Source organism: Glycine soja, chromosome 8 (genome assembly GCF_004193775.1).
Source record: "Glycine soja cultivar W05 chromosome 8, ASM419377v2, whole genome shotgun sequence".
In the NCBI taxonomy this organism is placed as follows: domain Eukaryota; kingdom Viridiplantae; phylum Streptophyta; class Magnoliopsida; order Fabales; family Fabaceae; genus Glycine; species Glycine soja.
In genome coordinates, this window is record NC_041009.1 from 2,421,979 (window position 1) to 2,438,336 (window position 16,358).

The 16,358-nt window shown below is 32.4% G+C and overlaps 2 protein-coding genes across 2 annotated transcripts; both read left to right on the forward strand.

Annotated features, from left to right (window-relative positions):
• Nucleotides 1-1,003: 1,003 nt before the first annotated feature.
• On the forward strand, nt 1,004-3,119 carry LOC114424448 (1-aminocyclopropane-1-carboxylate synthase 7-like). Its single transcript, XM_028391299.1, has 3 exons — nt 1,004-1,428; nt 1,528-1,817; nt 1,941-3,119. Exons 1-3 carry the CDS (start codon nt 1,252-1,254, stop codon nt 2,794-2,796), a joined length of 1,323 nt encoding a protein of 440 aa, XP_028247100.1. The 5' UTR covers nt 1,004-1,251; the 3' UTR covers nt 2,797-3,119.
• A 7,415-nt stretch (nt 3,120-10,534) lies between these two features.
• On the forward strand, nt 10,535-13,934 carry LOC114421122. The gene is made up of 3 exons (XM_028386924.1): nt 10,535-10,689; nt 11,390-11,600; nt 13,515-13,934. Exons 2-3 carry the CDS (start codon nt 11,419-11,421, stop codon nt 13,699-13,701), a joined length of 369 nt encoding a protein of 122 aa, XP_028242725.1. The 5' UTR covers nt 10,535-10,689; nt 11,390-11,418; the 3' UTR covers nt 13,702-13,934.
• The last annotated feature ends 2,424 nt before the right edge of the window (nt 13,935-16,358 follow it).

Sequence of the window (16,358 nt, forward strand, 5' to 3'; positions counted from 1 at the left end):
ACTCAAATATTATAATCAAGGGTTTTCTCCTTTTTGAGTTAAATTTAAATTTAAATTTAATTCAAATACTTTAGTATGATTAAAAGGAAATCAATGGAAGTATGTAGCAGTAGGTGACTGAATATAGAATAGCATGGACATGGTCTCATTATGTGTTAATTCCATTGTATATTTGTAGTGTGGCCATTAGCTAATTGGCCATTGTCTTCAACTGAAAAGATAACCTTACAAATCAATCAATCATTACACAAATCACTTCTAATTATACACATAACTATCTTAAGCTGTTGAATGAAAGTGAAATGATGTTAAAATCTTAGAAAGTAGTCGTTAAATTCTGTTGTTTGTTATTGGCTCTTTCTCTCATGTGCCACTCAGTCAAATATGTACGGCTATAGGGGTAGGGTCAGAAGATCTCCAAAGAGCTTTTCTTTCATCCAGTTAAGCTGCTCTTGCACATCAAAATCTTGTTCAATCTTTTCAGTTACTTGATCTATCTTTGTCAATTGTCAGGTCACTAAAACTTAACTACACTCTAGGAAATCCTGAAATGTACAACCTATTCAGATCGATCTTAATGAAATCAATGGTTAATTTGGTTTTAATTCCCAAAGGAATTTTTGGACTTTTTTTTATTTCTTCCTGTAATTAGTCGTTGAAAATTCTTATTTGAGAGCTCAACCACTTTTAATTTAATAAAAAACGAAACCGTCTATAAAATATAGTCACATTAACAAATGGTATTAAAACACTTCTCTATTAAACCGACACAGAAAGAGGGAGAGGGGACTATAATGGCAAGAAATCCAACCCCCCAAAACAACAACCATATATTTTCCGTGTGATCTGGCATCATGTACAGTTGTCACAAGTCACGTCAGATAAATCTCTCTGTGTTAAAACCTCCAAGGTAAAGCTCCGATTTGCTATCAATAGTTTAATATTTCTATATAGTTTTTTTCGCATAAGCTCAAAGCCTATAAATAGAGCGGGTTTAGACACTCTCAATCAGCGGCTTCCTTTTTCAGCTTTCTCTAGTTTCTCTCTACTAACAAAAGCTTTTTTGCTTCCCATAAAAGACCTCTCTGCAATCCAAGATTTTTCATTTTTAACTTTGCACTACTGTTAACGTATACTTATTTTTCTTTCCCAACGTATCACATCTCTCAATTTCTTTCTCTTTTCGTTACCCTTTAATTTCCTCATCAACCCCCTTTTTTTTCCTCTCGGAAAGAGTTGCAAGTAGTTATTATGGGTATCAAGATTGAGCAAGAGCAACCTTGTGTTGAGCTTTCAAGAGTTGCGGTTTCTGAAACTCATGGTGAAGACTCCCCCTATTTTGCTGGGTGGAAAGCCTATGACGAGAACCCTTATGATGAATTAACAAACTCCTCCGGAGTTATACAAATGGGATTGGCAGAAAATCAAGTAAGTAATTAACATACTAACTTATATATAGTAGAAGAGTAGAAGAATTGTTTATAGTGTACATCTTATTAATCTTCTTATATTAATTGTATTCTTCAGGTTTCATTTGATTTGCTGGAAAAGTACTTGGAGGAACACTCAGAGGCCTCAACATGGGGAAAAGGAGCTCCTGGTTTCAGAGAGAACGCTTTGTTCCAAGACTACCATGGACTTAAATCATTCAGAACAGCAATGGCAAGCTTCATGGAACAAATAAGAGGAGGGAGAGCGAAATTTGACCCAGATAGAGTGGTCCTCACAGCAGGCGCAACTGCAGCCAATGAACTCTTAACCTTCATTCTTGCAAACCCAGGAGATGCTCTACTTGTTCCAACGCCTTACTATCCAGGGTAAGAACTAATTACACAACATCAAAACACCTTAAAAAAAATTATATATTTACATGGTCTCACGTGAATTTTTAACGTGATCAAAGTTTTAAACTAAGATATATATGGGTCTTTGTTTTACAGATTTGATAGAGATTTAAGGTGGAGAACTGGGGTGAACATAGTTCCAATCCATTGTGACAGCTCAAACAACTTCCAAATCACTCTTCAAGCTTTGGAGGCTGCATATAAAGAAGCAGAAGCAAAGAACACAAGAGTAAGAGGAGTGTTGATCACAAACCCATCAAACCCCTTAGGTGCAACAATTCAACGGTCGGTTCTGGAGGAGCTTCTTGACTTCGTGACTCGCAAGAACATCCACCTTGTCTCAGATGAAATCTACTCAGGCTCAGTGTTTTCCTCCTCCGAGTTCGTGAGTGTAGCAGAAATCCTCGAAGCTCGCCAATACAAGAACGCAGAAAGGGTTCACATTGTTTATAGCCTCTCCAAGGACCTTGGTCTTCCTGGTTTCAGAGTTGGAACTATTTATTCATACAATGATAAGGTTGTGACCACAGCGAGAAGGATGTCAAGTTTCACCTTAATATCCTCTCAGACACAGCACCTTTTGGCGTCTATGTTGTCTGATAAGAAGTTCACAGAGAACTACATTGAGACCAACAGGCAGAGGCTGAAGAAGAGGTACCAAATGATCATTGAAGGGTTGAGAAGGGTTGGCATAGAGTGTTTGAAAGGGAATGCAGGGTTGTTTTGCTGGATGAATCTGAGTCCACTGTTGGAGAAGCCAACTAGGGAAGGAGAATTGGAGCTTTGGAATGCTATTTTGCATGAAGTGAAACTCAATATCTCTCCGGGGTCTTCTTGTCATTGTTCTGAACCGGGTTGGTTCAGGGTGTGTTTTGCAAATATGAGTGAGCAGACGCTGGGAGTGGCACTGGAGAGACTACGTAACTTCATGGAACGAATGAAGAAAGACTAATGGTGCTGTCATCATAAGTTCTATGAATGTTGTTGTTTTTATAATAGTACTATATTGTTATTTGTTATTTTCTTTATTTTTAAATGGTTCTGGCCATTTTGATAAATTCTTTATTTTTGGGTAGCAACAAAACCCAAAACCCATGTAAGGAAAAAGCAAATGTATACTGTAGAACAGCAGATTCGCTGCCTCAAGTAGTGAAGTGTCCTAGTTGTTGTTTGCTTGCTTAACTTAAGCAAGTTGATTACTTAATTAAAAACTCCTTTTGTATGATTAAAGTGAAATATCTATTAATGAAAAATGTTGTCTCTAAATTATGTATACTTTTAGTTATTTATTCTCTCTCCATTTCTCTTTATGCTTAAACTCATTTCACTATTAACTCTAAAATAATTATAAATTCAATAAATATAACTTAATTGGTAATATGTGCTATAGGATAGGTACAAAGATAAAGTAACTAAAATTTAAATTTTAGGTCCATGTTTTTAGGAATTTAAATTTTAGGCCACCAATAAAAATAGTATTTGTTTTTAGGTTTTGTAAAGTGAAAAATGTCACATTTATAAAAATAATGTTAGCATTTGTAAAAAAAACCCAATATATTATTCTCTTAATTAAAGTAAAACATTTCTTTTAAAGATTGATTTAGGCCTCATTTGACCTTGAACTGGCATGCATGCTGAATTTATGAAAAATAAGCTTGAATTCAATTTCCACGAAGGGACAAAGAACTTGAAACTTTAATTATATAGTGATAACAAATAAACTGAAACAAAATCACCTAAAATATTCTTAGTATCATAGTGACTCTATTATTTTAAAGCTGTTTTGTGTGCATTCTAATTAATTGCAGCTGTCATAAACATATTAGTACATTGACAATTTTCTTTTTTGGACAACAAACTTTTTATATAACAATTTTACACACTTCTGTTTACATTTTTTTTTTTACCTCAATTCTTCTTTTCTTATATAGAGTTTTATTTTAAAGTTCTATTGTATATTAAATAAAAGTCCTCTTATATTAGATAGCTGCGGAGTGATCAGAGGTTTATACACACGTGTGCGCGTATGTTTGCGCGCAACAGCTAGCAAACCAAACAGTATATACATAGCTGTTATCTTCTTTGTCAATATTTGAATCATTTAGAAAAGGAAACTTCTCATTCAACTCTCATGTCAAAGTCTACGTGTTATTGTCATGCTTATTATATATGGAATTGTGGATAATCTGACTTGGTTAAGGATACTTAATTGGATAAACATAATTTACTTTGCTTTCTGGGTGTGCGCGTGATGTTCCAAACAATTAATTAATGGTCCACTACACCATATACCGTTCGATTGAGATCCCACAATTAGGCTAGTTATTGACTCACATAAAGCTTGATTATATTAATAATCTCACCACCAAACTTTGAGCTAACACCATCAATTCCTTATTGTATACGGCATGACAAGCAACGGCGGTGACATCTTTAATTTAAGGAAAATTTACGTTTGATTTTAAACTATACTATGTATTGAAGTTTTACGCCATTAGATGATTGAAAGTTACATATTAACTTAGTCACTTAACACATGATTTTACTCCAAAACTCTTGCCCTTAGTTTCTAGTTTCTACACTTCTAGTGAAGAAATGATAGATTTATAACTATGACGCAAGAGCTGAAAAGATCGAGTTTAGCATGAGACACGTTATTAATTAGTAGGACCTGGTCTAACGAATATTTTATTATAAAAAGGTGTACGTGTATATAATACCGTCAACGTTTGTAATTTTCATACATACTTCATTAATGAGGTATCAGGGGCTTCCTTAATCATTTTGGTAATTACTTTAAAGCTAGAGAATGATTTGATTTTGATCATGTTTTATTTACTTCTCAACTATATATATATATCCTTATTGAACTGAATGTTTTGCCATATAGTAGGAGAATATTCGATACGGTCAATTAATGCGAAACCCATTGATTTGCACCGCATATTAATCAAGCATGCATGATACTAAATCATTGTTTGGATCCAGTCAATTGGAGTCATTAATAGTGTCGAATAGTAGTCTAGTTTCTTAATTTAACCTAAAAATAAAAAGTTAGTAAAAAAAATCTTAGTTTCGAATTCTTAAATTTCCGATGAACAAAAATTATCCAGTTAAAGAGAGTGTTGTAAACATACTAATTAAGGAGAATTCAATCTTTTTTAATGAATTTTTTAATTATCCTGAAAATATTTTTAATTTTTAATATAATAAATACTTTCTTTTTATTAAATGATTTCTATTTTGTTTAATTTCCTTAAATAGCTAATTCTTAGCATTTGTGAAAAGCTATTTAATTAATCTCAATTGGGGTGAAAATCAACTTCAGCTTAATTATGAATTTATGATCATATTACCTTATATATATTTAAGCCTTGAACGATATTCAGTTTGGTGTTTTGCTCACTCCTCGTGACAAATCCAAACCAGTGAGTTTATTAATATTCCTTTTTTGCTGTGAAAAAAAAGTCTTGAACGATATATATATATAGGTATCACGTAATACTTGATCATTTTTTGTTTACTAGACAGTAAAAAATATCTGTGATCAAATTAATAGATAGGTTACAGACACTCATTCGTATATATAAGTTAATTTACTTTTCATCTCTCTTTCTCTTTCTTTATTTTTACTTCATATAAATTTTACATTTATAATTTCTCTGTTCTCTATTTCTTCTGTTTCTGTATAAGCATAGATGGATCATATAAATGTAAACATGCATATAGAACAACAATGATAACAATTTACAAGAGCAAAGCTGTGTTGTACGTTCTGGCTGATGATATATATAGCACCTAAAACAAAACTTGTGATTTCTGGATTCCTTTTGGATAGAAAAGTGAAGATGTTCAATCATATATCATTAATTAGATGACAGTTCCCAGAAAGTCTGAAAAAAACACTATTCGGTGGCAAACGCAATGATATCCTACGAATTGCTCGTGGAAGTGACAAACAGAAGCCACACACAGATCAGACCGTACGTTTTGCTCGTGAAGGTGGCAAGAAGCTGTCTTTCAAGCGTGCATGAAAATTATACACCTCTACATAGTCTCACGAGACCTACTTTTTTTAATTTAGTACTAGTTTCCCAATAAATATATATACACTTCCCTTCTTAAACTTGATTTTTTCGCCCAAAACTTTGACCATTTCAGCATTTCTTGTTCTTAAACTTTAGTTGTTTTAGAATTTTAACATGTAATTGTGTATTTTTTTTTCAGTTATACCCTTATATATATAGCAGTGTAAATTGTAATTAAAGAGATAAGCTAATGACTTTATTTGATTTTCAAAAAATATTTATTATGAAATATTGATGTTACTTTTACTTCTTAATTAGTTGAATTCAAAGAAACAATATCTCATCAGAAAGGATCTCCTTCAAAGTGAATTCTCAATAATTCTAATAATTGGAGTAAGTTATAAATAAATAAATAATTAAAATTAACATATAAATTTGCAAAGCAATAAATGAAGACATTTTAATCTACGTGAAAAATATAAAGTATTAAAAATCATATATTTTATATATTGTTTTCTTAATCTACGAGAAAAAACCTTAAAACAACACAAATTTAAGAATACAGAGAGAAATAAATTTACAATATAAAATAAATAAATTTCTTATCAAAACTAATTCACGCGTTTATATATTTTTTTAAGACTTCATTAGATGTAATTATAAATTTAATTTTTTTTATAAGATAGATATGAAATATTTGTTTCTATCAAATAAAAACTCTTGGTAAATTAGAAGCTAAACTATAAGTAAATCCTTCTTTGATTTTCCCATATTTAGAAGCTTTTGTTCTAAAATTAAAACAATGCCACCATTTTGACCAACACTTTTCTAATCTTTTTTTTTTTTAGAAGAACACTTTTATATCTATTTCCCATCAAATGAGGCAATAATGAATAATGGTTTCATAAGTTCCATCATCGTCGAAAAATGACTTTTGAAAAATGCGCATTTTTGCTTGTTGCAATTTGAGACATAATAGCAAAAGTCATCCTTGTCATAATCACTGCCTCAATTTCTTTCTTTACGAATATTTCTTAAATACTATATCGCTAATACTAAAATAACAACATAAATGGACTCAAGGTCATAATCAAAGGCAGACTCAAAGGTCTCGGTGATTAGATAGTTCTCCATTTCAGTTATTAATTTTGAAAACAATTTCCTTAAAGACCTTGAGCATAAATTCCTACAGGATAAGCATAAGCCAAAGACTTCTTTGATTGACATGTTCATCTATTGACCTTTTAGCATAATTCTAAATGGTGTCCTGGCCTCTGATTAATTCCTTTACCTACCGTTGAATGAAATAAAGGGGCTATAGAGAGAGTTCTTCCAAAGTTGAGCACTTGATAACCCACTTACGTAGCTTTTAAAATTTATCCCCGAACCTACTTGCTATTGGCACACTTTTAGAAGGCAAAAGCTTTTTACCATTACTTGCCCCGAAATATATAGTGCATGTCCTACCCTACTCAAAATGTCTTAACCTGCTTAAGTTTCGATCTTGATAATATTTTTTTCATTATTGTTTCCTTCAATTGTTTTGCTATAAGCTTATCAAAGAGAACTCTACATCTAGGACAAAATGCATGACTTTCATTGTGTTTGGTTTGCCGTTCCACAACCCTCAGCGTAAGTTTATTTTCAAGATTCGTCTCACATACATCTCCATAGAACGGTTTCGAAATTTGTGTTGCCAGCAAACAAAACACACACTTTGTGGTCATGCCTCATTATGTCGGCAAGAAATTAAAAAAAGTGTGTAAATAGATAAATAGATAGATATAAAGAGAGAAATAGGAGTGTTAATTAAGAGAGTCATTATCATTTTAAAAAGAATATTATCATATCACATTACAAATCATATCAATATATCATTTGTCACATCTTTTCGATCTCACTCAAAATGTAAATACCTAATGATTTTTCAACAGTCGTTTTTCTTTTAGATATTGAAAGGTTATTGATTTCCCATAAATGATCATTTAATAAAAAAAATGATTTTTTAAATTTTTTATGTTGGGTTATGTTATTTAATTTGTATCTTGTACTTCTGATCTTTTATCATGTCACACCTTGAACTAAGTTTAATTCAAATATTGAAATTACGTTATCATTTTTTAACATGTAGATACTAGATATTCTAAATTTTAACATAAACAAAATAAAATTTTATAATTTAGGTTTGTTAGTAATCATCCCTTAAGTTGAATTTCTATTCCTTCAAAAGAAAAGGTTGAATTTCTATCAGCTTTTCTTAGCATGCTTTTGAGGCATTGCCTGGTAAGACTAAGAGAGTCACCGCCTACTTACCCTTTGAGGGAAAAAAAAATGAAACCACATTAGCCAACGCACTTTACGTATGCCACTCTAATCTCGTTCACACGTGTGATTAATTACGTTAACCGAACGCTCCAAAGTCGTCAGTTTGTTTGCTTACGAAAAGGCAAACATGTTAACACTGAGCAGCAAAATTAGAATATGCCGACATTGAGATCGGAAAGTAAGTATATATATTCATTTTTTTAAGTTGGTCAAAAAAGAATAAACACAAAGGAACATTGGAATAAGTCAGTATATAGTGAATGAGGAATGAGTGAAAATGATGAGTACAACTACATAAAAAATAATCAGTGAAAGGAAAACCCATTTCAAACATGATCGAGCTTGGCTATTTATTTATTTATTTGCAACTTGTAAGTCGCACTTTCTAATCCAATGTGAAAGACGCAATGAAAAACTTGTTTGAATTCTGCATACAGAGAAATAGAAATGCACATAATTATCCCCAGATTAACATCAATAGAGAAGTCGGTGGTAGGGACAAATGCGGTGCAAATGAGATAACGTTAAAGTGCAATGCACGAGAAAAAGCTTATTTGCTCCATAATGCCGAATGGGGGATGCCATGGAGGTGTATCCATCTTAATTGCTACATTTGATTGCATTATTATATCTCAGCTCACATTCGTTTGTTTGTTTACCAAAAGGCAAAACTTGTTTACACGGGTCTGTACAAAACAAGGAGGCGCATTTTGATTATCAGAAACCCAAAAGATTATTTTTGTTTTTTATTCGCTCAATAACGTATTGTTTATTTTATATTTTAGGAATAATTATATAACTGTGGATAACAAAATTGTCAACAATCAAAAAATATTATCTAGTCTATATTTTAAGAATACTTTTATAATTATTGATAGATTATTGCCCATAACTAGTCAATATATTTTGGTTATTTTTTATTCATTTTTGGGAACTATCCATGGTATTGGTAGATCTCACTGATATTAAAAAAATGCACAAATAATTTTATAAAAGGGTAATAGCAAAGGTTAACACATGCCATCAATTTTATCTATTTCTGAGTGAATTATATATTTATAACAATGGGGACAAAATTTTCTCAATTCCAATCACCTAAACGTATTGTGTGGATTCTTTTTGGTGATATATCTAAAAATACCTGTTAATTCCTTATTAACAATCTTTTTTTTTTATCACAATCAGTACATTTCAAAATAATAATTACTCGCATATCTTTACCTTTAGCCATGAATCTCCCTTGGGTTTTTAATTCACTTAAATCTTTTGTTAATGAGGCAATGAGTTTTGGGTCCAACACGAGGGGTGACATGTAGCTATTATCCATGCCTATTTTGTTGTGTTGTGATCCTTAATCTTTTGTGAGGGACAATTTTTTTAAAAATACGATCAGACATTAAATGAGTACCTCTCTTAATAGGAATTCAAACCTTGTTTGTTATGTTATGAGAGATTAACCCCTTTCACCAAACTAAATTCCTATTAGTTAATTTGTTCAATTTTGATTGCTCTGATTAGTTTAATATATACAATTATTCACTCATTCATATGTGAAAACTATGGATTTGTGATATATAAAGGTAAGGTTTTTGCTATATCCATTTTAGTTCAAGTTACTTAAATAACTTTTCTCTTTCAAATATTCTTCTCTCTCTCCGATCCTCATACATAAAAATTTATATATGTAAATAAATTAATTATTAAATTAAAATTAATTGTCCAAAAATTTATCATCTAAATTTACATATGTATTAAATATACATTAGAAATTTTATTATTTTATAGCGATATTATTTATTTTATAATATAATTGGTTTATTAGCTCAATTGATTAGAGCATTGTACTGGTAATGTAAAAGTCACATGTTTAATTCTTCTATGGACCATTAATTTTAAATTAATTCATAAAATATATTTTTGAATTTTTTTAAAAAAACTATTTGGGTCTCATACGGATTAATCAATCTGTATATGAATTAGACTTATAAATTGACCAATCCGTATTGGTTTACAGATTCACCAATCAGTATGATATTGTTTGGGCCTCATATGGATAGGTAAATTTGTAAGTCCAAAATGGATTGATCTATCCATAAGTCTCATGAATTTAAAAAATCCGTATCAACATTACGGAAAGGACAAAAATGGAATTTCGTAGTTTTGTTGGGTGTACCAACAATTATACTGCATGCACGTAGAAATACCCATAGGACTGACTGCAATTCCCTCCGGTATTTCCATGGGCTTAAATCGCGGACTGTAATTTTAGCCCATGTGGCCCAAAAATAGTTGAGACCAAACTGAAAATTGGAGAAGACGAAAGAAATTAAAAAAAGAAAAATAGTAGAAAAGAAGGCATTAGGTTAAGAGTGAAGACACAGAGAGCATAGTAATACTTACTGAGTGCTTGCAGTTGCTGCGTCGCAAGGTACCGGCGGCGACGGAGAGCTATCTTCTCAATTTCCGATCACTGCATTGGTTCTGTTGACGAGGTAACGCTCTTCCCGAAACCCTTATTTACGATCACCCCACTTGAGATATTATTCCATTTTGCATTTCCTCTTCAGATCTCGTTCTCTCCTTTTTCCGATCTTCTTCTCTCATACTACGATCCTTCCATTTCCTCCCCTAAACTCTCATTTTGTATATGCTTTCCAATTTTATTTTTTTTATTGGCTGTATCGCCAAATGGTTGACAATTTAGGGTTTTCACATAGTTCGCGAACCCATTTTTTCGTTTATGTGAAACTAACTCTTCCAGAAACTGGAGCTGTTATTGCTTGAGTTGTACTTTTAATCTATTGTTGATGATACTTCGATTGCTGGAACATTTGTTTTTGGTCGGTTGGTAGGTTTAGATTACTTTGTTGTAATGAGGGATGATGAACAACTAAAACCTTTTATGATTTATGCGATTAGGCTATTGTTCCTCATGTATGTTCATGTATTTAATTGAAGTTCTTTACATTTAATATCAATGAATAGCTCCATCTTAAACCCTTTTTTGGCCATGGTGTGTTTTTGGATATTAGTTGAAGATTATTTCTTCTGCTCTTAATTTTTATTATCGCGGCTATAATCAGTGTGAGCAGAAGAATTTATGGAATTCCAAATAATAACAATGGATCTGGAGTGTTATATATTGTTGACTTTGTGCCTTATTCTAAATTTGGCCTTTTTGTTTTGGGCCAGGGTTTTGTTCTACTTGACTTGCATACTTGATGGCGTCAAAGTTGCAGAAGTTGCAGTCCGCAGCATGTCAAGCATCTCAATTTGTATCCAGTCGTGGAACTAACTACTACAGGCAATTGCTGGAACAGAACAAGCAACACATTCAGGAGCCTCCTACAGTAGAGAAATGCAACCTGCTGGCAAAGCAATTGTTTTACACCCGCCTTGCTAGGTTATATTTTGTCCAACTCACCCCTCCCCCCCTACTGATGTTGTGTCTGGCTGGATTCACCATATGAAATTCACTAATTGTATATGCTTGTTGGCCATCATTTATTGATTTCAAATGTTTTTGACATACTTTAATATGCTCTTGGATGTTTCCAATCATGTCTAATGGCTTTTTCTACTCCTTTATAGACTAGGGATGAAGTCCTGGAAGGTGAGGTTGCAAGGTTTTAACCTACTATGCTTTTGAATCATGTTAATTTGCCCCTCTTTAGAAAGAGTCCCAAAGGATTGTCTGAGAGATGAGCTCTCAATCATCAATTTCCTAAAGTACAACAAATTTGTTGTTAGTGATCCATGTTAGGGATATATATTTTGTTGATTACCGAGCGTCTAACATAACCCTTTTTCTTTACCTGAACCTCGGACTGGCGGTGCGACCGTAGATGGAGTTAATGTCCTAAAGTAGTATAGTAAGGAAAGGGATCCTTCTTCATTTCCTCGGTCATGGGAGATGATGTGGAGCTTCATTGGGAGTTTATTTTCATTGTGTTGGAAGTGGGATAAGAGGGATTCTCTTGCATATTTACTATAAACTGCTATCTGATGTGTCTCCTATGATCTTATGGGTTCAGGATATATATAATTCCAAGGTCATAGGGTTATAATTGACTAAGTGTATGTATGGTATAGATTACTTTTGGGAAATAATTGCTTATTTTTCAAAAGCACTCTCATAAAGCTGACAAAAGTAAGTAATTATTCTTCCAAAGTAGGCTGAACCAAACATGAACTAAGTCAGTTGGTCAGCCAATTACCAGGAACATAGGTTGGGTAAATTTCACACCTAGGATGTGGCATGAAAGGTTGGAGGGGTCATGTAATCAACAATTCACCATTCTTGATCTGAAGTGTTAGTATGATTCAGCCCAGGAATCTGTTTAGTCAATAATAATTAGGATTGGATAGCAAGGGAAATATGGGGATAGGTTGGGTAGGTAACTAGGTATTGGAGATAGGGTTTGTGTGGAAGGAGTCCACCTCAGACAGAAGTCATGTAATCATAATTTTGTTCTTGTGTTGGGAAGAAATGCAGAAATATATTCTGTGTAATTAACTGGATCCCTAATTACAAATTTTGACTTTCATTGGCTTCATTAGCTTGTCAAATACACTAAACTACTACTCTAACAGTTATAGACTTGTACAATTTAACAATGTACACTGACTATATGTACACTAAAAAGTATTTATTGTCTATGTCACAGTAGCAAGATGTGCACTAATAAGTCTCATTGCATCAAATAATTTCCGTAGATGCCTATATGAACATGCTGATTGACACCTGGTGCTTGTTATCAGCATGTCATTGGTAATGTAACTTTTGTATTTTAAATAAAATTGGAATATTGCTATTAGAGAACCTTTTTAATCAACAATCTGATTGCCACTATATTTCAAAGTTTTCCCATAATCCATCTATCACGGTTCAACTGCATGCCTTGAATTTGAGCAACTCATAGTTTGCTTGTGAGACATTATAAGCACCATTGTTAAAATCTAGATCTTGTTAATTGCTGTACTCGTGTTAATAATTCTGATTACGAAATAACCTAAGCTCATCAATTTCTGCTTACATCAATGCCACAACAACATGCTGCTTGTAGTTTTTATGTCGAAGCCCACTTCTGTTTGGTATTACTGAAGCCAATGCTGCCTCTCTAACTATGCTATCCCTTTGTGTCAGTTTTCACTTTTCACCACGATCTTTTGTGAATTAGCTAAACAATGAATTCTGAAAACTTGTGCTGCATGGCCGTATCTGCCTGTCTGTCTCTCTACATGGCGAAGTCTGTTCTATGTTAATTTAATTGTAGGTGTTTCTTGCTGCTACATATAACTCTAGAATCTTTTGCAGTATTCCGGGTCGTAATGAGTCCTTTTGGAAGGAACTTGATTATGTCAAGAATTTATGGAAGAACAGGAAAGAGCTAAAGGTTGAAGATGCAGGCATTGCTGCTTTGTTTGGCCTGGAATGCTTTGCATGGTATTGTGGTGGTGAGATTGTTGGAAGGGGATTTACTTTCACCGGTTACTATGTCTAATAATAACCACTTGGAAAGTGTAGATTTTATCAGGGCCATATACTCCTAAAGCCAACTGCTCTGGTCATTTATACATTGTGTGGATTATTGCATTCTGCATGGCAATTTTTGTTATGATAAGCCTCAATAACCCCTTGTAGTTGAAAGCGGGATGAACCTTGTGTTGTTCTTTTATCATGTTGGAAAGCTAGTGATGGTACTCCACAGTGATGATACTCCTGCAATTCTTTTAACATTTTTGTCATGCTTTTTTTAAAAAAAAAAATATATTGCTGTTATTCTCATAAAATATTAAAACCAGAATAAAAAGTTTATGTCCGAGAATTGATATCCATTTTTTCTTTCTAGATTTTTTTAACTACAATTTTGATTATAAATTGAAGACATTTTGGATCGGAAGTACTAAAATAGGAACACAATTTTTTATAATGTCCTTTATATTGATTGATTGAAATTTATTAAAAATCCCAAATTTGTGGTTTTTACTTTTACATCCAACTTAACTTTGTGTATTAAAATAATGTGTTAGAGTATGTTAAAATTACCTGGTGATGAGATACAAAGGATTAAAGTGGAGCTACGTCGTTATTAGAGCGTGGTTAAGCTATCCAGTAAATTGTATTTGAATGGTTCGGCCTTTACGGTCAGAAATGGCATAATGTCTAATTTCAGAAGTTAAGATTCCACAGCGCTATGAAAATGGCTACGCAATTAAAAGTCACAAGAAAAGGACGTGTATATGAGAAGACCCGACATCCTTTTTTAGTTAGGGGTTTTATTTTCTGAAATTTTGAATGAAAGTGGAGATGAATTGAGGAGCATTTAGTCTTTAACTGGATTCGTTGAGCGTGATTAATAATATTCTCTATTCCCACTTACCATCAGTTAATCTACAAAAGATGCGAGTGAAATTGAGGCAATAAAGTAAGAAAAACATTTTGTCACTCAAGCAACAAGACTAATACTATATTCAAGTCAAGTCCCAATTGAGGCCATCTTCTCCCAAATAAAAAACAAGGTCTGATAGTGCGTAACATGCTTTTGCTCTCTAATTGTGATAAGGTATGCTAGCCGACCCGGCGAGGTTGTGCTAGATTCTCCATTTAATACATGGGTGTGTTTCATTTTTTTTTATTGAAGAATTAATTTTGAGTTTAGAATTGATTTTAAATAATTTTTTATATGTTTGATTTAAAATTAATTATGAGTATAAGTAATTTTGAGTAGTTTTGTGTTGGATCCAATTTTTTTTACTGAGTTCTATTCTTAATTAGATTTTATAATAAAAACATTCAAGTATTAATCACATTAATTTAAAATTAATTTTAAACAAAATTAATTTTGCATAATCAATTTTGTTAACACTTATCTAAACACGATAAATGATGCAGTAAAAAGAGAAAAATGATTTTAACTTCTCTTAAAAAAAATGATTTTAATTTATTATTTATGTATATATGCATAAATTACTTTTAACTTATGAGTGAAGCTTATTTTAATTTTTTAATTTTCTTTTTTATAAGTGTCCATGAAGAAACTTATTCAAACTAGACTAACAAAGGTGATCATTAATGAAATCAATAATAAAAAGATTCTGAATTTGATGTCTTTGATTCTTTATTATAGGTAACTACGCGTATAAAAAGAGGCTTGTATCATGTCATATCTTTAAAATAGCTCTTGCTTCTATTTTTTTTTTTCTCTCTCAAGTTTCTTACCATTTGATTTCGGTAAAGGTCCAATTGTCCAATTTAACAGTTAGATAAAATCTACTAGGTACAGTCCAAAAGCCGATAAACATTTCACACATACACGCAACAACAAGAGTCTCTCTTCACTTTTTAATTAGGGGCAGATCCACATCAGGTGTTCAAGGAAAATTAGGTTGTCTGGCTATAACAATTACAGTCTACTGCATTTGGTTGTCTAGGAACAAACTGATTTTTGAAGATTATCAATTTTCTGTAATAGAGGTTATTAGCAAGATTAAGTTTATTATGTATAGACAAGCGCACCTGTTGTATTTGTTTTAGCATTGATATAGGTCTTCTTGTATTAGGGAGACTTTTGATTTTCTTTAACAGCGGGTATGCCCCGTTTATTATTGTATCATTTTGGGTTTAATATAATTTACATTTTTTCCCAAAAACAAGAGTCTCTCTCCTTCATTCCAATTTTGTGTTGTACAGGCTATGTTTCATCATAAAAGCTTCAAGTCTCTAAAGTGGTATGAAACTTGATTCTGGGAAGGCAGAAAATTAAACTTGTATGGTTGTGATGGTGATTGGTGGAGTAGAATTCTTATTATGTTTGTTAATAATTGAAGTGATTGTGTACTGTTTCATCAGTGAAGAAGGTTTTGGTGATTTGCCGCAAAACCGCATAAGAGAGAAGCCAATGTGAAGCAGCTCCGGACTGAATTGGTCCAGTTGCTTCACTCTGGCCACAGCCATGCGGGTAACTTGGTTATTGAATTTGAGCTTTCACTCTTAATATGTTCTTTTTTTTCTCAATCTATTATTATCAATTAATGAACTTCTCCTGTTTTGCATTCTGGTTGAACATGTAGTCAAGGAAGAGAAGACGATGGCATCATATGATCTTATTAAGATATACTGTGACCTTATTGAAGCATGCATGCAGATGATTGAATCACA